This window comes from Aulonocara sp. 'chitande type north' Nkhata Bay, linkage group LG11, assembly GCF_057382095.1.
Source record: "Aulonocara sp. 'chitande type north' Nkhata Bay isolate Kocher_YH1m ecotype deep benthic linkage group LG11, A_spYH_male_GT1.1, whole genome shotgun sequence".
Lineage (NCBI taxonomy): Eukaryota > Metazoa > Chordata > Actinopteri > Cichliformes > Cichlidae > Aulonocara > Aulonocara sp. 'chitande type north' Nkhata Bay.
The window spans coordinates 28,645,394-28,669,495 of record NC_141354.1 but is presented as its reverse complement, the minus strand read 5'-3'; the positions used below and the strand labels follow the sequence as shown (position 1 = coordinate 28,669,495).

Genomic DNA, 24,102 nt, shown 5'->3' with positions numbered 1-24,102 from the left:
ACATACCATCACTTTCAATGCAGGAGGCACGTAACAGGTGTCACCATCAGTTGTCCAGCTACGCAGTATTCAGCTAAAGGGTGGTAATCATTCAAATCTTCTGGGTCAAGTATTTCCAGATCTTTGTAGCTGCTGTCAAGCCGATCTGTAATGTTCCATAAACCAAGAGGAGAGCTTTGTAGCAACAAATGACACTTTCCCAGAGTCAGTTATTTATTGCAGTTATTTTATGAATTTTTCGAGATGTTCCTAAAGGGTTGCATATTTCAAAGTCGTCAATATACAAAGCTAAACTAATGCAAGTATCTTGCAATCCTAAAAGCTTGTTGTTTAAAAATACTGCCCATCTCTAAATGATCTGTAACCTTCACTAATTTCTTTATCAAATGCTAACTTTTCAAAGAAACTTTTCTCTTTCAATAAGTTCTCCAACACCTGGTTTACTGAGACATAAACAAATGTATTTCTAGTTCTCGCTTTGTAGGTGTACTCTTTAGGCTCACATACATGAAAATTATTCTTGAAATAATTATTTCTCTTGTAATCGGTAGATAATGCACCTTTTGGTTCTGTTGAGATAAATAATGGGTTGGTTTTGAAAAGTGCATCATTTAAAATTTTAATTACATCATCATCTGCCTCAATGTTCTGTTCAGCAAGCACCTCTTTGATTCTTTGAAATGAATGAACCTGAGAAAATTTTAAAATGTCACTAATTTCCTCAATAATTTCCTGCAAAGCCCTTTTAGAAACATGTAACAATGTTTGCATGTAGAGCAGGGCAATATGACCAAAATATTTATCGTGATATAGATTTGAAAATTTGCGATAACGATATAATTGACACTAGACAAAATACTTTACAACTCCACAACTTTATTAGTGCAAAAAAACACATCAATGTATTTTCACTTAAACAAGCAGCTGTTTTTTTTTTTTTATCTCCATTAATATATATATAAAAATTTAACAGTGCAAATGCAAATTCCTTGCTGACAGTTTAACCAAAAGGCATTTCCAGTGGAAACTGGCCGACATATCCTCAGCTTAACCATGTATAACAGCCACGAAACTTAAAAAGAGGTTATATACACACACACACAATACGGTAATATTATGTTGAAGCACCGTACGTATCACTCCGCCGGGCTCCTCCCTCGTCATCATAAATAATGCTGTTCCAGGTTCAACATTGCAAGTGACCAATCACCTTCTCCTGACGTCATCCGCGACCTCGAAAAAAAAAGCAAACGCCTTCAAAAAAATCTACTTCACTTGCGAGAGGAGAAACCGCCTCTGTAAGGACAATATGTATAATGCTTACCGTTTATTAAAGTATCCTGAAATGCAAAGAATTCAAGTTCCTGAATGGGCGGACAGAAGCGGTTTCTCTTCTCGCAAGTGAAGTAGATTTTTTAAGGCAGTATTTTTCAAAGACACAAAAGGGGGACATCACAACAATGTCATTGGTCACTTGCAATGTTGACCCTGGAACAACATTTATTATGATGATGTGGGAACAACACACAGACACGAGGATATCAGATCATCCCCTGCGGATGACAGCCGTACTGCTCCGACAATCCATCAAGCGGTGCGGCTTCGTAGCTTAGCAAAGTCGTACTAAAACATTTGACAGATTTTCGAGCGCCGTGTACATGAACTCGTCTCGAGGTCAGTAAACAACCAGAATTCATACATAAGGCACACGGGATTATAAGGGGCTCTGTTGATTTTCAGAAAAATCAAAGGATTGATTTTAAGTGTGCCGTATTTTCCAAACAACATGGTAATAACGACGGCCCGCTAGCATGCTCTACCAAAAATAGTGCTTTGTTGTGTATCTGACGGACGAAAGCTAAACCAGTTCCACACCACTGAATGAAGAAAATATAATCTGATCAAACATTATTCAGCTTTAAATATTGTTCAGCTTTAAAGTTACTGTGCAACTGTGTAATAAAAATGTGCTCACGACTTTGGCCTTGAGAGCGATAAGAAGCGATCGCCTCATCCTGCAGGTGCAAGATATCTGCAAGCGAAGAGACTAGAACACCCAAGGCCGATTTCCTTTTATGGAGTTGTTTTTTCTGCTAATGCAGCACTTTCCTCACAACCCCCTCCTGTAAGTTTTAGAGAATGTATACCCATCCTCACAGCAAATCTTAGGAATCTCTTGATGTGAGCTGTGTTGAGAGGTTGTCTCTGTCTCAATAAAAGTTCACTGATTCCCCATCTGCAGCAGGTGTCCGGTTGTCTTCATTCTCCGCCAGCCTGGTTAAGTCAATTCCTCCTTAACATCTAAAAGAACCTATTTAATGAAGGAAGACGGGTTCACTTTGTGTTTAATATTATTCTATTGCTGTTGTTGTTTTTTTTATATCCTTCAATTGGCGTCACGAACAGGATCCGCTCCAGGTCAACTGGACCGGATGGGAGGACATCGGCAGTGGTCTGAGTGAACGGAGTTTGGACAAAAGCTGTGTGCACACAAAAACAAGGTAAGCAGACCTTTTATTTCTGCTATATTGAACACTATAAAAATACTTAGTGTCCAAACTCCTAGTAATTCATAACCAAAATTGTCTGGCTTACTTAAGGCTTGTTGAGAATCAGACAAGTGAATAAGAGATAAGTGAATAAGAAATAAGTGAATAAGTGAATAAAGATAAGAGTGAACTGAGGTCTGACCACGGTTGCAGCCGACGGGTTGCTCTCCGGTGTCGGATAAATACCTCAGTGCAGGTCTGGGACCTTGAAAGGGTTTATTAGTAACGCCTTTCTAAACAAATTAAAAGGTTAAAGGCCTTGAGAATATTTTTTAGTAATATTCTCTAAACTACAGAAGGGTTAGGAAGGCCCAGAGGACTTTATTAGAAAAGATCCTCTAAAACTTAAAAAGGAGAAGTACTGGTTGGAGTCCAAAGGAGGGGTCCCTTTGATCAATAGGAGAAAACGGATCTCTTCTTAAAACCCCGATGATTTTAGTGTTTTAAATGTTTTGATGTTCTGTTTGATATTGGACACACATAAATACACGCTGAATGCTTGCTGTGGAACACTGGGCAGGACAGTTTGGTTCTCCGTTGTTCACAGATTACACAATTAAAGGAACTAGGTTCCTCTTTTGGTTAAAATAATACACCACACATAGAATTTTTTTTTTTTTTTTTTTTTTACACATTTATTACATACATAAGGAGGGTAATGAGTGACTGCAGGTAATGTATGAAGTGTGAATGAGACGTGTGAACAAGGTGACAACCAACTAGCACCCCTATCAGGAAGCTCTAGGCAAGGTTACCCGCCAGACCCCGGTTTGGTAGAAGCTTGGTAACACCTGAAGGGATATTTCAGTGCTGACTCACCTTTAAAGCAGCGCCCCAGCTGTTAGTGCCTAACAGAGGCAGAAACCCAGCTGGCCCAAATTCTCCTTTAAAATCAATAAAAGAACACTCCTCCATTGACAGTAAAATGGATGGAGAATTAGATCGACAAACTAATGATGATGGTTGGGGTCCCGGTGTTATTCTTAGCACATTGGGAGAACAATTAACATGTGTTGAGACAGTCATCAACTCCACACACCAGCCTAAAGAAGCAAAAAAGCAGAAAGAGTCATTGAGGAAAACAGCTGAAAGGTTAATGAAAGAAAAGGGAAAGGACGAGGGGAGTAGTGGTAACTGGGGAATAATTTGGCAGAATAAGGCTATGCAGGCAAAAGAGAAAGAGGAAGAAGCCAACTCAGCAGCAGCAGGTGCAGGTGTGATAAGCGGGGTGAGACACAGAAAGGAAGCAGATAAGCACGCAGGCCGCAAAGCTAAATTTAATCACTGGGTGTGTTTATGGGAAACTGCAAAACCACACATGAAGAAAAATAGGTCTCAGCCACCTCCCTATTCTGCCTGTTCTGCCTCAACTCCTCCCTCAGCAGGCATATATCCGGTACTTAATATCTCTGGTGGAATAATGACTATTGGAGAAGAACCGCCCGTAGCTCCAACTCCCATAGATACCAAGCATTTTTGCCCAGGAAGCTCCTCTCTGTCGGCGACATCCTCAGCTAGTAGTAGAGCCCCCTCTTCTATGTCCCATTGTTTTGGAACCGGATCTGAGGGCCTAACTGACCCATTTGCGAGCGCACCATTTGCGGTTCGAATGAACAGACAGGAACCCACTGAACAACAATTAACTGATCTAGAAGCAGCATTACGCAGCTGCTTAAACGAACATAGGTCAGCGGTCCAGGTGAATAATCGTGTTGCGTCAGCCCCTCTTTCCCGGTCCAACCCCTTTGCCAGCACTCCTGTCGCTGTTAAAGGAGATCTGACCGCTACTGCAAAAACTGAGCCTGGCACTTCACCAAATGTCACAGTTACCATGTCTTTGGTGGGCCGTCAGGATCCGGAAACACAGATGAGTTTAGCCCACGTTTTTGCTAACACTGCTACCCCACCAGGCGGGGAAGAAACTGAGGATACTGATGATGAACTCAGTGACCTTAACAATACACCCCCCTCTACCCCTCACAGTTTAGGATATCAGACTAGATCTAAGGGCCCTGTGCCTCAGCCTCCAGGCATGTTTCCCCTGGTCCAGACTAAAGCGCAACGTAGACCAGTGTATCAACCTTATTCATTCGGAGATGTCCAGGCCCTAGTGGACAAACTCCCTGACATAATGGAGGGAGGGAATGCCTGGTTGGCTGGTTTGGATAAATACACAGCTGGACAGGACCTCGCACTGGGAGATTTTAGAGCTATTATAACTAGGTGCACATCCCGATCTCAGGCAGCGGACCTGGAACAAAATGCGGGTACTACCACGCATGAGAACGAGGTGCCACTAATGCAGGCCTTGAGGTTTATTGGACCGGCCCTGCGCAAACAATTCCCACCCAAAAATCAAGGCACCTTACAGAAATTTAAATGGGAGGGAAAGCAAAATCCCACCCATTATCTAAATCAGGCTGTTGAAGACTGGGTGAACCATACAGGTCATCACCCCAGTAGGACTTGTTCACAGAGCATGTGGTTTAGAAGGGCGGTGCTGAGGGGCATTCCGGAGTCAGTAAGCCAGAAAATGGAGGATAATCCTGATTTGCAGGACTGTGACTTTGCAATCTGGAAGAAACATTTGATTTTTAATCTTAACAAAGTGCAGATTAAGTCTGATGATAAAGCGGAGAGCGTCGAAGATTTACAGTTGCAACTGTTGAAGGTTCAGCTGCAGAAAGCTAAAAACGACCTGGGTGGAAAAGGTGACAAGCCTAAAAAGCAGCTTGTGGCCGCTGCGGCTCCCCCTCCTGGTCCAGTTGCCCCTGATTTGTATCCGAACCCATGGCCAACTGATCCACAGCCCCCCCAGTATGGTGCTTATCACTCCCCGGCCCCTTATGGGCAGAGAGGTTCCCCATTTGGAGGAAACAGAGGTGGTTTCAGGGGAAGGGGTCAGATGGGAGGTGGTAGGGGAGGCCAGATGTATGTTTGTTTCCGGTGTGGACAACCTGGACACTGGGCTAAAGCGTGCCCTTTGAACCCGGCTGCTGGAAGAGGCAGGGGAGCCCGTGGTGGGCCCTATCAGCATCCTGGCCACAGAGGTGGACCTCGTGGTGCTTTAGTTGAAGTGCCCCCGGCCCCACAGATGCCTGTGATGGGGTGGGAGTACTACGAGGGTGGTCCCCAGCTATAGGACACCCCACAGACTGCCCAGGACGGTGAAGGGACAACGGCGGACCCTATGCTGTCCATAACTGTAGATAGAAGAAGAAGCAGCTTTTTAGTGGACACTGGAGCTACGTACTCCACCATTAAGGATGTTGCTCGTGAAAGACTTACTGACACAGTGATTACAGTGGTGGGCATATCTGGGGAACCTAAAACTCTGCCTTACACCGTGCCCCTCCCCACAACGGTTGGAGATCAGACTTTGTTACACAGCTATGTTTGTTCAAAACAGGCGCCTGTGAATTTACTGGGAAGAGACTTGTTGATTAAATTAGGAGCCACAATACTCTGCTCTTCACAAGGCCTAACTGTGACTCTCCCTACTGGTGTTGTGCTTCCCTGTTCTGATGGGCCAGAGGGAGGTGGTCAGTTTCTGCTGCAACCCTCCTCCTGTTTGGCGGACTCTGCTGACATCTACTGGGCATTATTGGAAGTTGAAACACCTACTGAACCAGGAGTTTGGGCTGCTTTTCAGCAATGGCGGCCGTGGCTCTCACTCCTACATCCTTATGTCCCTCCCCCTGACCCACCTCATGTTACACTGTTTTATGACAGGCATGACACCACCTGGTACCAGCACATGTTCCAAGAGCAGTGTGAGGGGCGGGCTTGGTCTCTGAACATGTCGTGCATTTTTGCGGCACCGGAGGGAGTGGCAGCAGCGGTTACTTTTACAACAGATCAATTACAGTGGTACATGATGTCTGATGAGGCAGCTCCCCATGTGTCACTGGCCTTACATCCTGGACACCAGGCTAAGGAGCTGGGTGGAATGGTTAAACGTTCCCTTGCGGCCACTGACTGGACACCTACAAAACTCCCACAGGTTTTGTTTTCTCCATCTACCAAGACATACCAAATTTTAAATGATTGCTTTAATTCCTCAACACTGCAACATGGAGTGGTCAGCGGGTCACATGGCAGAGAACACACAGACCACTGTGATGCTGCGCCTTTACTCGACTCTCTTCCAGATTGTTTGTGGTCCCTTGGACCCACAGATGTAGGTTTAGTTGATGTGGAGCCAGTCTCTTTTCAACTGTCATCTGCTACCCCTTTGTGGCAGCCTCAGTACCCACACAAACCGGAGGCTGAGGCTGGGATTGCAGAAACAATTTCTGGTTTGGTCACTGCCGGTGTCTTGGAGCCCTCCTGCTCTAAGTGGAACACGCCCATCCTACCCATTGAGAAAAAAGGCACGGGGAAGTTCAGAATGGCACATGATTTGAGAAGGATTAATGCCTTACTTGGCACTCCTACTTTGCCTGTGCCTAATCCTTATGTTGCCTTGACCAACCTCCCACCATCTCATGCCTGGTTCACCTGCATTGACTTGGCTAATGCCTTTTTCTGCCTCCCACTTCGTGAGTCACTGCGTGACATTTTCTCATTTACATTTAGAGGCCGACAATGGCGTTACACTCGCTTACCACAGGGATTTGCCCTCTCCCCAGGACTGTTTAATCAGTGTTTGAAAGAACTTTTACAAACCAGCCCACTACCATCTGACTGTATGTTAATACAATATGTGGATGACCTTTTGCTGTCTGCCCCCACGGCTGACATCTGTTTGGAGGCCACCAGAGTGGTACTTCAACACCTGGCCAACACAGGTTTTAAAGTGAGCAAAAACAAACTACAGATTGCAAGAAAACAGGTTTCTTTTCTAGGCCGCATGGTCTCACAGTCCGGTATTTCCTTGTCCCCAGAACACAGGAACTCCATTTTGCACCATCCAAAACCTCTAACTGTAAAAGACATGTTGTCATTTTTGGGCCTGACTGGTTACAGCAGGACCTATGTCCCAGACTATGTTGGCCTTACTTCCCCTTTGCGCGCTTTGGTAAATGAACAAGGCATGAGAAACCTCTCTGCTCCCCTCTCATGGACTACAGAAACAGAACAGGCGTTTATAAAGTTAAAACAACAGCTTTCTGTCGCCTCTGACCTTGCTGTGCCAGATTATGCTTTGCCTTTTCATCTTGATGTTTCTGGAACTGGAACCCATATCAATGGTATCCTGTTCCAGAAAAAAGGGGGAGAGAGAAAAGTGTTGACATATGTAAGCGTAATGCTTGACAACACTGAAAAACGCCACCCACCGTGCACACAACACGTTTCTGGACTTGCAAAAATCATTCAGAAAACAGCACACATAGTGATGAACCACCCACTAAAAATTTTGACATCACACAGTGTGGTGGCCTACGTCTCTTCACAGGCCTTCACACTCACTTCACTCAGGCAGAGACGCCTCAGTACCATTTTGGAAGCACCACACATCACCTACTCACATGAAGGCATAAACATGGCTGATCACATGGGATCAGGGGAACCACATATGTGTGAAGAGGTTGTGCAGGTACAGGAGAAAATCAGGCCAGATTTGCAGGCAGAACCTCTAATGGATGCAGAAAAAGATTGGTTCACAGATGGATGTTGTTTTAGAACTGAAAGTGGAATGTTGAAGGCTGCATGGGCAATAGTGGAACAGACAGACATGAGATGGAAAACAGTGAAAGCAGAGCAGTTGACAGGACAACAGTCTGCACAGAGAGCTGAACTGAGAGCGGTGATTGAAGCCTTAAGGATGGGAAAGGGACAGAAAGTGAATATATACAGTGATTCAGCTTATGCTGTGGGAGCAGTGCATGTGGAGCTCAAGCAGTGGCTAAGAGCTGGTTTTTTGACAGCCAGCGGAAAGCCCATTAAACATGAGATAGAAATGAGGGAATTAGCGGAAGCACTGTTGTTACCTGTTAAGGTGGCAGTGATAAAATGCAAAGGTCACAGTGCCGGATTGGATTTAGTGGCATTAGGTAACAAACAGGCCGACTTAGTAGCGAAGCAGACAGCTGGTTACTTACCCTCCCTGATTATGGTAATGGACCCAGAAGCCACACCCCCTCCAGAAAGACCACCCATACAACTAGGCCTAGCCACAATCAGAGAGTTACAGGACAAAGCCAGCCCCCAGGAAAAATCATTATGGGTAACAAGAGGGGCCACAAACACAGATGTCTGGCGTGGCCCAGATGGAAGGCCCATTCTACCGCCAGGGGTCAGACAGACAGCAATGGAAGAGGCACATGGAGTGGGGCATGTGGGACCTGCACAAATGATGAGGAACTTAGCCGCCTGGTGGCACCCTTATCTAAAAGACATGACAAAATACATGGTTAAAACCTGTAAGGAGTGCAACCAATTTGGAATCAAGCCCGCCTTCAAGCCAATAGCAGGGTACTTCCCCATCCCACTTTGCCCAGGGAAAGAAATAATCATTGATTACACAGACATGGTGGACAGAGTAGGTAGTTACAGGTACCTGCTGGTGGCTGTGGATGCATTTTCAGGTTGGCCAGAAGCCTGGCCGACAGCAAGTGAAAACAGTAGAACTGTGGTGAAGTGTCTGATTAATCATTATATACCACAGCATGGGTTTCCCGAGGTCATAAGGTCGGACAATGGTTCACATTTCAGGAACCACGATCTGCAGAGGGTTGAAGCCGCATTAGGTTTGAAACATAAGTTTGGCTCAGTTTACCACCCCCAATCCCAAGGGAAAGTGGAAAGGATGAATCAAACTCTAAAAACTAAATTGGCTAAAATCTGTGCACAGACCAAATTAGATTGGGTTAAGGCATTGCCTCTTGCATTAATGTCCATAAGATGCTCAGTAAATCAAACCTCTGGTTACACTCCATTTGAGTTGGAGCATGGCAGGCCTTTTCCTGGCCCCTCCTCTCGCCTGTTAATGTCGGATGAAGCTGATTCAGACCTCGATCCGAGGACATATTATAACATGCTCCGCAGTTTTGTTGCCCAGTATTCCTCACAGGTCGCTGAAAGAAACCAGCAAGAGCTGAAAGAGGCGGCTACACCTGGAACGGACTACGTCCTCCTGAAAGTCACAAAGAGAAAGTGGGCTGAGCTTCGCTGGACAGGCCCTTACCGCATAACAGAGCGGACCTCCCACGCTGTCAGGCTCGAAGGGAAAGGTGACACCTGGTTTCATTACACACAGTGCGCTGCTGCCACCGAACCAGGAAGAACCTTGAGAGAGGTGCAGAAGGACCTGTCAGAAGGAGCTGCAACAGCATCACCAACCACTTGAGGGAGCCAAAGCTCAACCTACAAGCCGGCTGGTTACAAAAGGGGGTGTTCTTCATACTGAACTAAACATTTTTATTTTTCTATTTTTAACATCTTTTATGACTTTGCTTTTATATTGGCTTGAGTTTTTAAGATTTACATTTTACATTGCAATAGTTTTAACTGCTGAAAGCTCATTTAAAGTTGTGTCACTGATACTTTTTGTTGCTCTTTAACTCCTAGAACACGCCCTTGGCGAGGTGGGGGGAACTGGACCACCTTTCTCTGCCCCATCATCCTCTATTAGAAGACATCCAAGCTAAGTAAACATGTCTTGGCCCTTTCCCCCTGAAATGACAGGCAGGCAAAGATGTTGCGTCTTTGTTTGCTTCCTGGCCCTGGGTCTCATTCCCATTGGCATAATCCTGATCTGTGAAGGGCCCCCGACACTTCTGACACCTTCAAGTTCAAAAGCTTCGCCCCCTTCTGACAGTCCCAATCTGACAAATGTAGCCCCTAGGGTCAACTTCCCACCACCTCGCCAACGGATGATGAAAACTCTGATCGTGAGGGTGACGAACATTATCGTCTTTCTCTTGTTTAAATGCTTCTAGAATGGTTGTTTCTCTGTGGTGTTTTGTATTAGGCTTGTTATTAATTGTTTCCCTCACCCACTTCCTCTTGAAAGATATATCTGGTTGAACTGTGTCTGGTCGGGTTGTGAGGGTTAAGCGATGTTCTCAGGGTCTCCGGACTTAAGCCTGAGCGAATGTGTACTCCCACCACTGGATATAAATTGTTTTATTCCACACCCCTTCCTCACTTTTTAACATATTCACTTTTGAATGTCCTTAGCAGTACCGTTCTGTGTTTATTTTACGATTGATTTATTCTTTCACATTTTCACGTTTATATCTCTCATTATTATAGTATACTCTGTACTCTCCACATTTTTATCATTACTTATGCTTTTTGGTTGCTAGGTTACAGGAACTGTTAATTTTGTGTCACTACCCTGGTTGCACTAACTCGTTGTATCCTTGGTTGCAGGACAGCTGTTACTGCTTTCGTCGGGAACCGAGACTGCTTGCAGCCGACCCCTGGGCAGGGTGGTGCCTGGACTCTTTTCTCCTCATCTGCAATGACAGATAAAGACAAATGATAAGACCCGAGGAGTTTTTCGAGCCAGGCTTCGACACGTCTCTGTGTTCCTTTGAATGTTACTTATTCTTGTGTGTTGACCCATTTAAGATGGGTCAAAAGGGGGATTTGAAGAAAATATAATCTGATCAAACATTATTCAGCTTTAAATATTGTTCAGCTTTAAAGTTACTGTGCAACTGTGTAATAAAAATGTGCTCACGACTTTGGCCTTGAGAGCGATAAGAAGCGATCGCCTCATCCTGCAGGTGCAAGATATCTGCAAGCGAAGAGACTAGAACACCCAAGGCCGATTTCCTTTTATGGAGTTGTTTTTTCTGCTAATGCAGCACTTTCCTCACAACCCCCTCCTGTAAGTTTTAGAGAATGTATACCCATCCTCACAGCAAATCTTAGGAATCTCTTGATGTGAGCTGTGTTGAGAGGTTGTCTCTGTCTCAATAAAAGTTCACTGATTCCCCATCTGCAGCAGGTGTCCGGTTGTCTTCATTCTCCGCCAGCCTGGTTAAGTCAATTCCTCCTTAACATCTAAAAGAACCTATTTAATGAAGGAAGACGGGTTCACTTTGTGTTTAATATTATTCTATTGCTGTTGTTGTTTTTTTTATATCCTTCATGAAGCTGCAGCATTTTTACAAACCAGTTCTGGTTCATCGTTTCATTCAACGATCCACTTTCACTCTTCTCATTCCCCGTCGCCTTTTTCACCATGTGCGTATGAAAACAAAGGCACTGCGCATGCGCGTTTTACCCATATTCTATCGTGATATTTCATTTTCTTATCGTTGCCCAACATTACACCGGTATTACCGTGAACGGGATGATATGGCCCAGCCCTATTTGCATGCATAGAAAAAGTCTAGCTATTTTATGTTCAAGACATTGGTAATCTACAAACTCATTGTCCTCTTTATCACTTGATGCTACACCTGAACCACTTGATAATGTCTCTGACTCCTGAGAGGTATTTAAGGATTTATCAGGGGAGCTACTTTCACTAGGACATGCATTTGCATGAGAAATCAGTCTAATACAGTTTTTTATATCTTTTGAGTTTTTTGTGCTTTCTGCTTGTGTGTGACGTAAAGGTTGATAAATTGTTGGTAACATAGTCACATTTTTGGAAAGGACAGGATACAGTCTGATGGGTTTTTAAGTGCCTTAAAATATGTGAAATAAATGTATGCTGTGAACAGTTTTCCTTAAATTCACAAAAAACACACACAAAAAAAAAATGTTGAGATCGCCTGCCTTTTCTTAGCCCTGTTGTGTGATCTGCTGAGGTGAGACTTCAATGCCCTTCGTGTCCTAAACGAACAGACTCAGTCACTGTAAACACAGGGCAAATGAAATCCTCTTCTATGTCGTAGCTGGTGATGTCTTAAGAGTACTTCTTGGCTTGAACAGACAAAAGAGCAGAACTGGCACTGCATACAAAAACTATAATGAGAAGAGAGGAGAGGACAGTGTCAACAATTCAAAAGAAACCTAAATTAATCTCAAATTACCAAAGTTACATTACCTGATTATGTGTTTGGGGGCGGGGGGAGGCACCCCTGTTCTGATTCCTCTCCTTACCAACTCTTCGTCAGTCCCTCACAAATCAGGACAAGTAGTGGTCTGGAGTTGGCTTTTAATTCTCTAAATAAATAAAAATAGCAATTAGTTTTAAAATAAAATACCAGCTTCCTGACATTACTTAAGAATTTTTTTCTCCTGTCCTAATTGTTTTGACTAAAGTGAGCTGATTCTGCCTTGTAAAATGCCATGTAAAACAGTGTAAAACAAATAATTTACAAGATATACATTACATCAAATGTTTAATTTATTATTAACAGATTGTATTCTACATGGAATGCACCAACAGTGTACTGGGATGTATTATGTATGCCAAGGATAATTGTGTGTGATTGGTTTTACAACTTAGAATGACAAACATTGAATTGAAAGTATGAGTGGGATAAAACTCCTGAAGCATCTGTTTAAATTATCAGTGCATTTATTAATGATGCTCCATAAATAAACCAAAACAATGTTTTGTGCATAACAAAAAGCTCACAATTTTGCGATCAAAATGTAAACTAAAAGATGCTGAGCATAATAACAAAGACAGATTTCGCAGCTGCTCTGTTTCCAAGTTCTACTGCGTGACTGACAGCCTGGAGTTTGAAATCCTCTTTGTAACCATGTCTCTTACAGGTGCCATTTATGGTCCTTATACACATAATATGGTAATATTACGTTGAAGCAGAGTATCACTCTGCGAGGCTCCTCGGTAGCTGTAATAATCCAACAATCAATCAAGCAGTGCAGCTTCATAGCTTAGCAAAGTCGTACCAAAACATTTTTGACAGATTTTTTTAAGCTGTGTACCACATAAAATTGGTTCGCGGTCAGTAAGCACAACCAGAATTCATACATAAGGCGCACTGTCTATTTTTGAGGAAACTAAAGGATTTTAGGCCGTGCGTCAAGGCGTTAGCCCGGTTAGCTCGTTAGAGCCGCCCAGCTCCACGCACGCGGTGATCCGCGGTAACTAGTTAACGGAGATTTGCCCCATTAATGCAGTTACGGCATTAACTTTACGCTGACAGCACTAAAATAGTAATCTTCAAATGTTTTCTTTTTACCGACCAGATCCTCTTTGATAGCTGCCGTGTCCATCTTGTTGCCTGCAGATGAAGCGATGGGGGAGGGGGAGTTGTGTTCAGTGAAGGAGAGAGCCGAGGTGGAGTAACGTTGCGTAGAGACAAAAGTGGACGAAAGAGAGGCAAACTTGCGGCTCCACAAGTATAATTATAATGTAACATAGACTACATCGATATAAACGATATTGTTACATCTCATATCTCGTATAAAAATATATTTAGAAACTCTACATGTCGCCCAGTCCTAATCACTTGTTCATCTGTTTTGTTCCAGCTTCATTACTGGATGCATAGTTCTAATGCATCTGTGTTTTTTAAGTTATTTAAAGCCTGTTTGATATGACTCTTGCAGACTCTAGTAGTTCGTATTTAATATTTACTGCTCTGTAGCTGCTTCTCTGATCTCCCTCTCCCTCCTGTTTGTGTGTTTGGTGGAGCTCGCTGGCCGTGAGGACTCCACCACCCCGTTCACACAGAAACTAAAGCATACATTTTATTGGCTAACAGCGATTCGAACAAATTAGACGACATGGCAGCGGGCGCCCCCGAATTTTATTTTTAAATAGCAGCGGGGGGGTTGCAGCCGTTGGTCATGAGCGAGACAGCCTATTTTGTTTCGTTAGGTGGTACGGCGGCCACAGACTGCACTTCATGAAATACACATAGGGGGTGTCGCGGAGGCTTGTCAGATATGAGCTCGCCTCTTTAGTAGCGTCGGATTTTCATTGTTTTGTGACATGGCATGTAGTTTGTGACATGGAATCTTAAATGATATAGTAAACACACACCCATGAGCCACAAGGCTTCTTAGCCTAGAAAGTAATGCTATGCTATGTTTCAGAAAAATACAAAGCACTTCAGTTGTGATATTTCTAAAATACAAATTGAGACTGTTCAAACATATACTGTCTGATATAATAAAAGAAACATTAATTGCCTTTAGAAAGTTGAGATGAACGATCTATCCAGCTCCTGGTATAAAAAGCCTCACGTTCTCATTAAGGCAGACGGCCAGGTGGCTTTCAGTCCTTGCAAAAGCGCAAAGTAGACCCCGTAGTATCCAAAAATATGAGATGCGCATGCGTGCTCAGGTACAGAAAGGCGCCAAATGCTTCAAATCATGTAAAACTTGAATTCATTCATTTTGCCAGCAATAAATTTCATCTGGGACCAACTTTTGCTCTAAAACGTTAAAGGATTAGTTGAAACCCTTAATGTATTTGAGTTTATGGGGCAACTCAACTTTTATTGTTGAATTGTGAAAGAAATGACTGTAAGCTCAACAATTGCAAGTTTGATTTTTTACAGTGCAAAGCAGTTCGGGGATGAATGACGTCACACACATGGATCCTCTGTCGGAATATAGTAAAACCGAGGACGGTTGGTTAGTTGGCTTAGTCCTCCTTTGATCGAATCAAAGGATCGAAGAGAGCTGACGTCATGGCTGACGTCACGGTCGCTGCCAGAAAAATCTATAAATAGACCCCAGTTTCTTTAACTCGGCATTTCAAGAAACACCTTGTTGTTTTCGCAAGCCAGGAATCCTTGGGAAAGAGAACAGTTTAACACTGAAATTATTCAGTTAGCGGTTTTGTTTTGTTTTTTGCGAAACTTTTATAGAAATGTCACAGGAACCGTCCAGCAATTCAGTGTCTCACAGAGAAACGAGAGAGGAAGGACCGTCCAACTCAGGGGAGAGAGGAATAGTCCAGGGCATGGAGCCCAAAAAGAAAATTCGCATAAGCGAGATAGAGGGGGTGCCCGTAAAGATAACACTGCAGATTGGAGCACTTGAGCAAAATGTGCATGAACTTGAGGAAACGCAAGAGTTTCTCCTTGAACAGAACAACACCATTGTTGTTCAGCTGTCCAAGGCTGAAAGCGAGAGAAATGAACTAAAGAAACGGAATGCAGATCTCGAGAAAGCTTTGAAAACTATTCAGTGTCAAGTGGAAGAATTACAGTTTTCAAAAACCAAAAATGCTGCTGAACCTGAGGGACTTGAGACTCCTGTTGCTCAACCACCTCAGGATGAGGTTCAGGGTACTGGTATGTGGCATCGTGGTGCCAAATGCCTACTTAAAGTAGGTTTAGGTCTTGCCACAGCGGCCCTTATTGTTCCTGCAGCTTTCTGGGTCTTCTCAAAGATGTCCACCTGACGTGAATGACCCAGCTGCTCCCTGTGGCATTGTGCTTATAACTGATGCGCACCTGCGGACCACTTATGTGCACCCCTGTTTATAATCTTGTGAAAGACGCACGACAGACCTGACCATATACTCGTGTTTTTCATCATCTACTTTTATTACTACAGGTTTACCACTACAGATGGCTGCAGCTTTGCAGCTCACAGCCACACACAGTAACAACAACAACACAGCAGGACCTAGTTCAGCCTTTAAACCAGCAAGGCATGATTGCAGATTGGCGCTCAGGTGCGTCCACCTCCCCTGCTTTCCAACCACGGTCCACCAACTACACCAACCTCCGATAACTATGCAGTGCTCTCCTTTAAGTTTTATTTTGCCCCTCACCCCCCAACCAGTCGCGGCAGATGACTGCCCCTTCTTGAACCTGGTTCTGCCTCAGGTTTCTTCCTGTGAAAGGGAGTTTTTCCTGGCCACCGTTGCCCAGTGCTTGTTCATAGGGGATCATTTGATTGTTGGGGTTTATACTTTAAAATGTCATTTTATTTAATTATTTCAGGTGAGGGGTTCACTTGATAGGGAGCACAAAAAGCTGCAAATATTAAAAAAAACAACAAAAAGGTGTATTTAGCTGCAAATCAAAAATAAAAAAAACCAAATATTAAATTTCCCTACTGCTTCGTTTATTTACTTAAAAGAACAGCTTTAAATTTTGTGTGATAGTGTCATGGCCCTTGGTCAAGTGATCCAGGGTTTATCTTTTGGACTGTGTGAATCTGGTTTAATTTGTGTCCTTTGATTTAATAGTATTCATGGTTCTGTTTCTCGTCTCCCATGTGTCCATGTTGCTTTTGTATGTCGTGTCTCTTTAGCCGCCGCAGCAGTGGGCGGGCACATCCACATCATCCACGTCGCCGCCAACATACGTTGTATGTTTAGACCATTTATATCATTTGACATCCACAGGACATAGAGGTTCGAAAGACACTGAGTCATGCAATACCTTTAATGAGAATACTGTCAGTGAACACTGATGAGCTTCTGCTTCTTTAATGAGCCATAATTCTCATTAAAGAAGCAGGTTGGCTCATAAAGTGCTCTGTAGTTATCTAATGCAACTGCCATTTGTTTCAGGACATAACCACAATCTGTAATCAACACAGGGTTTATTGAACTGTCGGCTGTGCAGACAACATGGCACGCATGAAAAATGGGTAAGGACATTTTGTGAACACTCATAGTTGATGTCTTAATTATGGGAATAGCTACTATGTAATTGATGCTTCCTATTCTATCAGATAAGGTGCACCTTGTGTGGAAGTTAAGTTGGCTCATTTTTGCCTATTAGGTCTAAAACTTCTGCTTACATTTCAACATGAATGTACTACTACTTTCTACTTAGTACCCGAGTAATCCAGCAGAACAGCTCCAAGATGGTGGTGGTGTAAAGGCAGCCCTCTCTATGATATAGAGGAAATATATTTCATTTGAGGGTCAAATATTACAAGCTCCATTTAAAACAAACAGCACTATCAAAATACCAGGAAAAACTTAATTGCCTTTATAAAAAACAATGTGTGCAGACCAGCTTTAATTGTGGACAAATTGAAATTCAAACTTCAGTCAGACCATATTCAATTGTATAAATATGCATGAAACCAAATGCAATGCTACTAATCTGCTGAAACAATGAATGCAAACCTGAAGGTCTGAGGGTTCCCCAGATAAAAAATACTTGGCAGAAAAGTCTAAACCTTGTTCCCATAAACCTTTTTTTTCTCTTTACGCTTCCAGAAATTCTTTATATAAACTATTCACATAAGTAATGTCCAGACTGAGGCTGCAAGCACTGTTCAAAAACCAAAAAATAAACAACACTGGAAACTCCTGAGCTAAACAGTCTTTAAAGTTTCTCTTTCACTTTACAGCTTTTTCTTCGGCTTCCCTCTCTTTTTCTTTGCAGGGTTAGCAACGATTCTCTTCACCTGGAGCGGCTGCAGAGTGCAGGAGGGAGACTCTGACACCTCCTCAGATTCACTTTCCAGTTTCCTTTTTTGTCCCCTTCTTTCACCACCTTCCTCCTCCTCCATGGCAACAGGTTCTTCAGGCTTAGCACCTTGCAGCCATGCCATGTCCAATGTAGGCACTCTGGGCTTAATGGCATCGACAGTGTCGGTAAACACCCCATCATCACTAGAGGAGCACCGTCTGAACCCGAGGGCGAGCACGCTTTTCAGCCCCAGCGGCTCCGACACACTCTGGCTCAGGCGAGGCACCTGGCAGGCCGGCACTCCTCTGGTGGTGCTCAGAGCGATCAGGTGATTAGTCATGTGTTTCGGTTTGACAGACTTGCACACGAGCAGCAGTCTGAGTTCGTTTCTCTCCAGAGCCTTGGTCACCTCGTTGATGCCGATGGCCAGCTGCCGTCTGGCTGCCACATCTGTCCAGCCGTTTTTGGAGGAATCGCTCACCTGGGGAACAGGTTGTGGTGCGACATCAGGTTTTTTGCCTTTCTTTTTCCTCCATGGGCGAAACACTTTCACTTCTTTTTTCTCCAGACCCATTGAGATCAACTTATCCTTCAGAGTTTTCAGGATGAAGTGCATGTCCTCTTGGGGGAGCGGGCTCCATTTTGAGGCAAAGGGTGAAGTGAAGGAGGTCTTGGCTGGAGTCTGCTTTTTGATTTCCTTTTTAGTCGGCTTTCCGGGAGCTGCCATGACTGTTTGGAGCATAAAACAACCGACACTGTAACAAAAGAGAGAAAAACTGCTTTAGAGTCTGGCAACCAATCACTGGATACTTTATTAAGTACACCCGTTCACCTGACTGGTAATGAAGGCAATCAGATGAGTTCCTTGTACTTAACCTCCACAATCACCAGATCTCAGAGAGAGCACCTTTATGATCTGGTGGAACAGGAGAGTCACATCGTGTATGTGCAGCCACAAATGTAATGCTGTCATGTCAACATGGGTCACATGTTGATCCCCCAAGAATCTTTCATGAAGAAATAAAGCAGTTCTTAAGGCAAATGGGGGTCCAACCCAGCACAAGGAAGATGTATGAACTGGCCAGTAAATGTAAATAATTATTGATGTTAAATTAAAGCACAGAAATGCCAAAGATGAGTTAAACAGCTTACTCACATATAAAAAACGCATACCGAAATCTTTTTTATTTTCTTGTTTGTTTAAAAGGTAAAAAAGTAAAAGCAGTAAAGAGTAAACACGACTAAGAGGAATAAAGTACATTTTAAGATGAGTGAATAAAATAGAAAAAACAAGAGCACATTTGTTAATTTTTTTTATCCATAAGTCAGACTAAACAAACAAACAACGCCATTATACACTAATACGGTTAGTAACGTTTTTATTTCGCATTTCTTTAACCCACATGGAAATGTCGTTAAATTTCGGATCTTCTTCGGCTCTAATAAAAAACTTTTCGCTTCTGCGAGTGTTAAAAACAAACACAGCCGCCGTTACCTGTAGTTAAAGCAGGTAACGCATTTCTCCTCGTCTTCTTTACAGCTTCAGCACAGCTGCATGAGACACACAGGGCGCTGCCATTTTGTTTCAATTTAAATAACTTTATTTAAAAAGCCCCACAGCGCCGTACAGCGGCGAAAGGGCGACACGACAGTCAAATCATCAAAGAGTCAGCGAAGGCAGTGAAGGTGGAGTTTAAGAGGCGGCGAACACTGTTATCTGACACTGTAGTGTTTGATGTAGGGAAAAGTGCATGAAGTCTCCTTCATGAATCCGCTGGAGTAAAAGTGCACGAGCACAGGAAATAGAAAGTAGGCTTTTCTAAACCAATTAATCAATTGGTTTAAATGCACTCAAAAGTGATTTTTTACACCAAGCAATAATATGAATAAAATGAAACATATAAAATAAAAAGGTTTATTTATTCAAATACTTCATCGTTAAGGGAAATGTGTTTCGTATAAACTGAATGTGCACGAACCAAGTAAATTTCATTTGAGCAGACTCCAATAATTGAAACATTTCACATTGTACTTGTGGAACAAAAAAATCAAATCAAATAATAATAATACACATTCACATGTAATGAAATTTTGGGCAGATTTTAAAAAAAAATATTTTTACATGGAGTTCTGTGTAGGAAGCATATTGTGGTAGAGGTTGTATTAATCCTGCTGAACTGATATGATTATATCTCCCTAAATTTATTACACTGTTGCAAATGACACGTCATAAAATCGACGTAGTCAGTGGACTAGGTGCCATAGTCCACCATATCGCCCCACTTTATTAAAGTCTGTGTGCGTGTGCGTGTCGCTGTGAGTGAGGGTGACAGGCAGCCAATCAGCACCTCCGCAGCTGTCTGCTCCCTCCCCCTGCAAGCCTCTGCTTGGCTCTCAATAGTGCATCGATCAGCTGTGCTGCAATTACTGCTGCTTAAAACCCTTCAGAGCAGGACATTCATCTGCGCTCCCAACCTTTACCTTTACCAAGATGACCCTCCAGGTAAAATCCTGCGTTTCTTTGCTCTTTTATTATTGTTATTATTATTTATTAGATGCTACATTATCGCGATGAACCGAACAGCGCATGCCATCTTCTGGCCGTATGAAGTCATCCATCTTTGACGGCGTGGATGAAGGAAAGTCGTGCCTAAACGCGTTAATGCTCTCGGCTCAGTGGTCCTGATGCTGCTCTTAGAATTTAAAGATGTGCTGCTTAGAAGCAGAAAATATGAAAACATGATGAAAATTCACTAGATTCAGAGTTTGTCTCTATGAGAACATGCGGAGGTAAACTGGATCTATATGCAAACATCCGCTTTTTGACCAATGGTCAGCATTCAGAGCTGGATCATTATATATTTCAGCCGCACCTCAGTAAAGAGTTAAAAGGTATTTAGGTCTTTGCGCATATTAAAAATGGTTCCTGTGGTCTATAATTATCAGTTCTGCTGTGTCCCAGATCCTTTGAAAAGCAGATTATTTGAGTAGGCACACAGGCTCTGGTCTCATATAAAAGCCCATTGTTTATCTCCAGCTTGTGCAACAATCAGTTTCCCAGGACTGCCCCGTGCCTAGAATACCACACTCACATTTCTTATTCAGTGCTTGTAACTCATTAATATGCACACTCTCGTATTCGATGTAATTACTTTACATTCCTGCTGGACTTTATTGCAAAGAGAAGAAAGCCTCCAGTCCAGTGTTTTCCCATCGCAGACACACTGCTTATGTTTTCTGAATAATTAATGGCAAACATAAAGAGTGTTCATGTCACCTGCAGGCAGAATTTGACAAGGCAGCAGAGGATGTGAAGAAGGTGAAGGCCAAGCCCACAGACGAGGAGCTGCTGTTCCTGTATGGCCTTTATAAACAGGCGGTTGTTGGAGACATTAACACTGGTAGGAACCGCTACAGAGAAACTGAATCACTCCCATAAAGAGTTCATTAAGTTCAGATTTTTTTTCCTTCTCTCTGTGTGCTTTCACAACTGTAGAGAGACCGGGAATGCTGGACCTAAAAGGAAAGGCCAAGTGGGACGCCTGGGAGTCGAGGAAAGGTAACGAGTTAGGAAAGCTTGTGATTGTTACATTTGTCCACGAGAACTAAACACTTTAACTGAAGGTGCTGGGAAAGTGATTCATTAGCAGGTTATAGATCATACAAGGATATATGAGACAGATATTTTTTGCCAAGTTTGCAGCTGGAACAGTTTTTGGTATTTGTCTGTACAAAATAAGGTAAAGGAATTGGTTCTTTTACACTACGAGCCACACACACACATTTACACTCCACTGGATGCAAGGACGCATGCAGACTGGAGGGGCTCCACCTCCTTGTTGCCTGTCTATTTAGTACTCAAAACCTGCTGAGTCCACACGTGTAAGTCATGAGAATGAATTTTGTAAAACATGTTTATAGAGCATGAGTTCAACTGAGTTTTGCTCCTCTGCAAACATGGAGGAATCTGCTCCAAATGAGGTGTGTTCAGTGTCAACTAAGACTCACAGGAGGTAACTTTTAGGAAATTAGAAGTTAGTCATTGTCAAAACATCCAAATATTTTCACCACTTAGTTTCATCCAACATCACACGAACGTTTTAATTTTACTCACTTATTCATTGATTTTTTAAAAATGTATTTTTTAAAGTAAAATTACCCTAAAAAAATGTTGAGTTAAGGCATTTGCAGGTTAACATGATTTAGCTGCACACGAGCTGTTTCTGCAAGTCATTTCTTTGTATTTTTCTTCCAATGACTCAGACCATGTAAATGATCTTGAGCAATAGCTCTCCAGGCTTTCTGAAGGTCTTTCAAAGTTTGCCTTTGGACATTGTTTGCTCCTTTAACTCATTTTCAGTCCAGTCCTTGTACCTGACCATTTTCAGAGGAACTGTTTTATTTGTTAAGCAATTTAGCACTGAATCATTCAAGGAATAAAAAGTTACCTAACTCGAGAAACGATCGAGAGACAACTGATCAAAGTACCATTTTTAATCTTTATCTTTAGGCCCTTTGTTACTAGCAGCCTGTTGCACAAACGCATCATTTGTTCACATGTCTTTTGCTGAAGCTATGAAAAAAGCCAAAGATAACACAGTTTTTTAACAGAAGTATTCATGACACAGTTTATAATCTGGCAGCATGATAATGATCCCAAAAACACTGCACGCATATACACACAGATTTTTAAAAATCCAGTTTTTTAAAGTTTTATATCTTTACTTACACATTACCGTAACAAAAACACAACCCAGATGCCAGCTTCCATGGTGGTGATTTATCATAATAATAATAATGGATTGGATTTATATAGCGCTTTTCAAGGCACCCAAAGCGCTTTACAATGCCACTATTCATTCACTCTCACATTCACACACTGGTGGAGGCAGCTACAGGTGTAGCCACAGCGGCCCTGGGGCAGACTGACAGAAGCCAGGCTGCCATATCGCGCCATCAGCCCCTCTGGCCAACACCAGTAGGCAAGTAGGGTAAAGTGTCTTGCCCAAGGACACAACGACCAGGACAGATACGCTTCCCAACCCCCTGAGCCACGGTCGCCATCAGAACCTGTTGAGCTCATAAAAGGAAGCTTTTTAGGGTTTTTTTAGATTTATTACCAATAAACAGACCTGATCTTATCTAAGCATCTTCATCATGAGAATCTCTCCCATAGTTTAACCAACTTTTCAGTGCTATATGGGAGAAAGGCTATGTAAGCATGTATACAAATAGGAGAAAACTCCTTTAAGACATTATTATTTAAGTCCAAATCACTCGTAATTTGAACTCTTTCAGGAATGTCCAAGGATGACGCCATGTCGGCCTATGTCACAAAGGCTAAAGAAGTCATCAGCAAGTACGGGCTGTGAGACGTCCATGAAGTGAAGAGGCAGCAGCGATGAAAACAGACTACTAATTCAGACTACTAAAACAAAGCTGCTCTTTACTTAAAAGAGCAGCTTTGCTTCCAGAGGCCATAATTCTGCAAAATAATGTGATTTTAAAAAAATGTCTTTCTATCCTTGATTTTTTGAATTACATAGCTCAATTGATTTATGCATTTTAACGATATCTATGCAGTCTTTAACATATTAATCTTTCTATATGTACTGCATACTGGACTTAGATTTGCAGCTTGAATCAAAACAGGACAATTTAAATGTTGGCAAATGTGAACAAACACGTTTTGAAGATTAAACCTTTTTCTGCACTGTTTCCTTTCTTTCATTTGTGCTTGTTTTTATTGAGAGGTTGATTTTTTTTTGCCTTCAGTTTCAGTTTAAAACAACCTGCATAAAATCTTTACACAGAGAAAGGATTTTAGGTTTTATTCATGAAGAGGCCCGACTATGGTCTGTGCAAACGATTACAGGAAGTTTTGATTGACATACAGTTATTCATACTTAAAAGAGTTGTCTTAGCTGGAACTACACCTGCAACACCTGCTTTGGTGCCAACCTAAGTGGACAACAGGTGCACTGGAGAGGCAACACCACAACCCTCAAAGTTCAAGCTGGTGGACACAGACGGTTGCTCTCTCCTCATCCTCCTTACTGGTTTCTTTCTAGTTTTTGTTTTGCTGGTGTCCTGACAGCTGCCGGCATCTTCATGGCATAGATTCAACAATTTTCTGGAAATGTTTTAAAATAAGTCAACATCACACAGTTGCTGCAGATTTCCATGATGCAAATCTCCCACTGTACCACATCCCAAAGGTGCTCTCTTGTGTTAAGACCTGCTGACTGTGGAGGCCGTTTGAGTACAGTGAACTCATTGTCACGTTCAAGAAACCAGCTTAAGATTATTTTAGTTTTGTGACACAGTCCATTATCCTG

General features: G+C 42.7%; 3 protein-coding genes and 1 long non-coding RNA gene across 6 annotated transcripts; 2 read left to right on the top strand and 2 right to left on the bottom strand.

Annotated features, from left to right (window-relative positions):
• The first annotated feature begins 2,494 nt into the window (after positions 1 to 2,494).
• Positions 2,495 to 6,107, top strand: LOC147319302 (uncharacterized). The gene has a single exon (XM_086311812.1). It carries the CDS (start codon positions 3,475 to 3,477, stop codon positions 5,689 to 5,691), a length of 2,217 nt encoding a protein of 738 aa, XP_086167938.1. The 5' UTR covers positions 2,495 to 3,474; the 3' UTR covers positions 5,692 to 6,107.
• A 5,979-nt stretch (positions 6,108 to 12,086) lies between these two features.
• LOC147319301 (uncharacterized) lies at positions 12,087 to 13,665 on the bottom strand. The gene is made up of 3 exons (XR_015131413.1): positions 13,614 to 13,665; positions 12,502 to 12,620; positions 12,087 to 12,419 (listed from the first exon to the last, which is right to left on the bottom strand). It is a non-coding gene; the product is annotated as an uncharacterized LOC147319301 (long non-coding RNA).
• A 2,958-nt stretch (positions 13,666 to 16,623) lies between these two features.
• rpp38 (ribonuclease P/MRP 38 subunit) lies at positions 16,624 to 19,356 on the bottom strand. 3 transcript variants are annotated; one of them, XM_086311810.1, is made up of 3 exons: positions 19,260 to 19,289; positions 18,597 to 18,680; positions 16,624 to 18,519 (listed from the first exon to the last, which is right to left on the bottom strand). In XM_086311810.1, the coding sequence occupies exon 3, from the start codon at positions 18,504 to 18,506 to the stop codon at positions 17,697 to 17,699; it is 810 nt and encodes a 269-aa protein (XP_086167936.1). In that variant the 5' UTR covers positions 18,507 to 18,519; positions 18,597 to 18,680; positions 19,260 to 19,289; the 3' UTR covers positions 16,624 to 17,696. The 3 variants fall into 3 exon arrangements, with proteins under 3 accessions (XP_086167936.1, XP_086167937.1, XP_086167935.1); XM_086311811.1 differs by lacking the exon at positions 18,597 to 18,680 and having other exon boundaries at positions 19,168 to 19,294; XM_086311809.1 differs by lacking the exon at positions 18,597 to 18,680 and having other exon boundaries at positions 16,626 to 18,519; positions 19,260 to 19,356.
• A 754-nt stretch (positions 19,357 to 20,110) lies between these two features.
• On the top strand, positions 20,111 to 23,482 carry acbd7 (acyl-CoA binding domain containing 7). The gene is made up of 4 exons (XM_086311808.1): positions 20,111 to 20,267; positions 21,048 to 21,165; positions 21,261 to 21,323; positions 23,063 to 23,482. The coding sequence occupies exons 1-4, from the start codon at positions 20,256 to 20,258 to the stop codon at positions 23,134 to 23,136; spliced, it is 267 nt and encodes an 88-aa protein (XP_086167934.1). The 5' UTR covers positions 20,111 to 20,255; the 3' UTR covers positions 23,137 to 23,482.
• The last annotated feature ends 620 nt before the right edge of the window (positions 23,483 to 24,102 follow it).

Coding starts and splice junctions, on each gene's coding strand:
- LOC147319302 (XM_086311812.1), top strand. CDS start 3,475: ATGGATGGAGAATTAGATCGACAAACTAATGATGATGGTTGGGGTCCC.
- rpp38 (XM_086311809.1), bottom strand. CDS start 18,506: ATGCTCCAAACAGTCATGGCAGCTCCCGGAAAGCCGACTAAAAAGGAA.
- acbd7 (XM_086311808.1), top strand. Junction 21,166..21,260: donor TGTTGGAGACATTAACACTG/GTAGGAACCGCT, acceptor TCACAACTGTAG/AGAGACCGGGAATGCTGGAC. Junction 21,324..23,062: donor CGCCTGGGAGTCGAGGAAAG/GTAACGAGTTAG, acceptor GAACTCTTTCAG/GAATGTCCAAGGATGACGCC.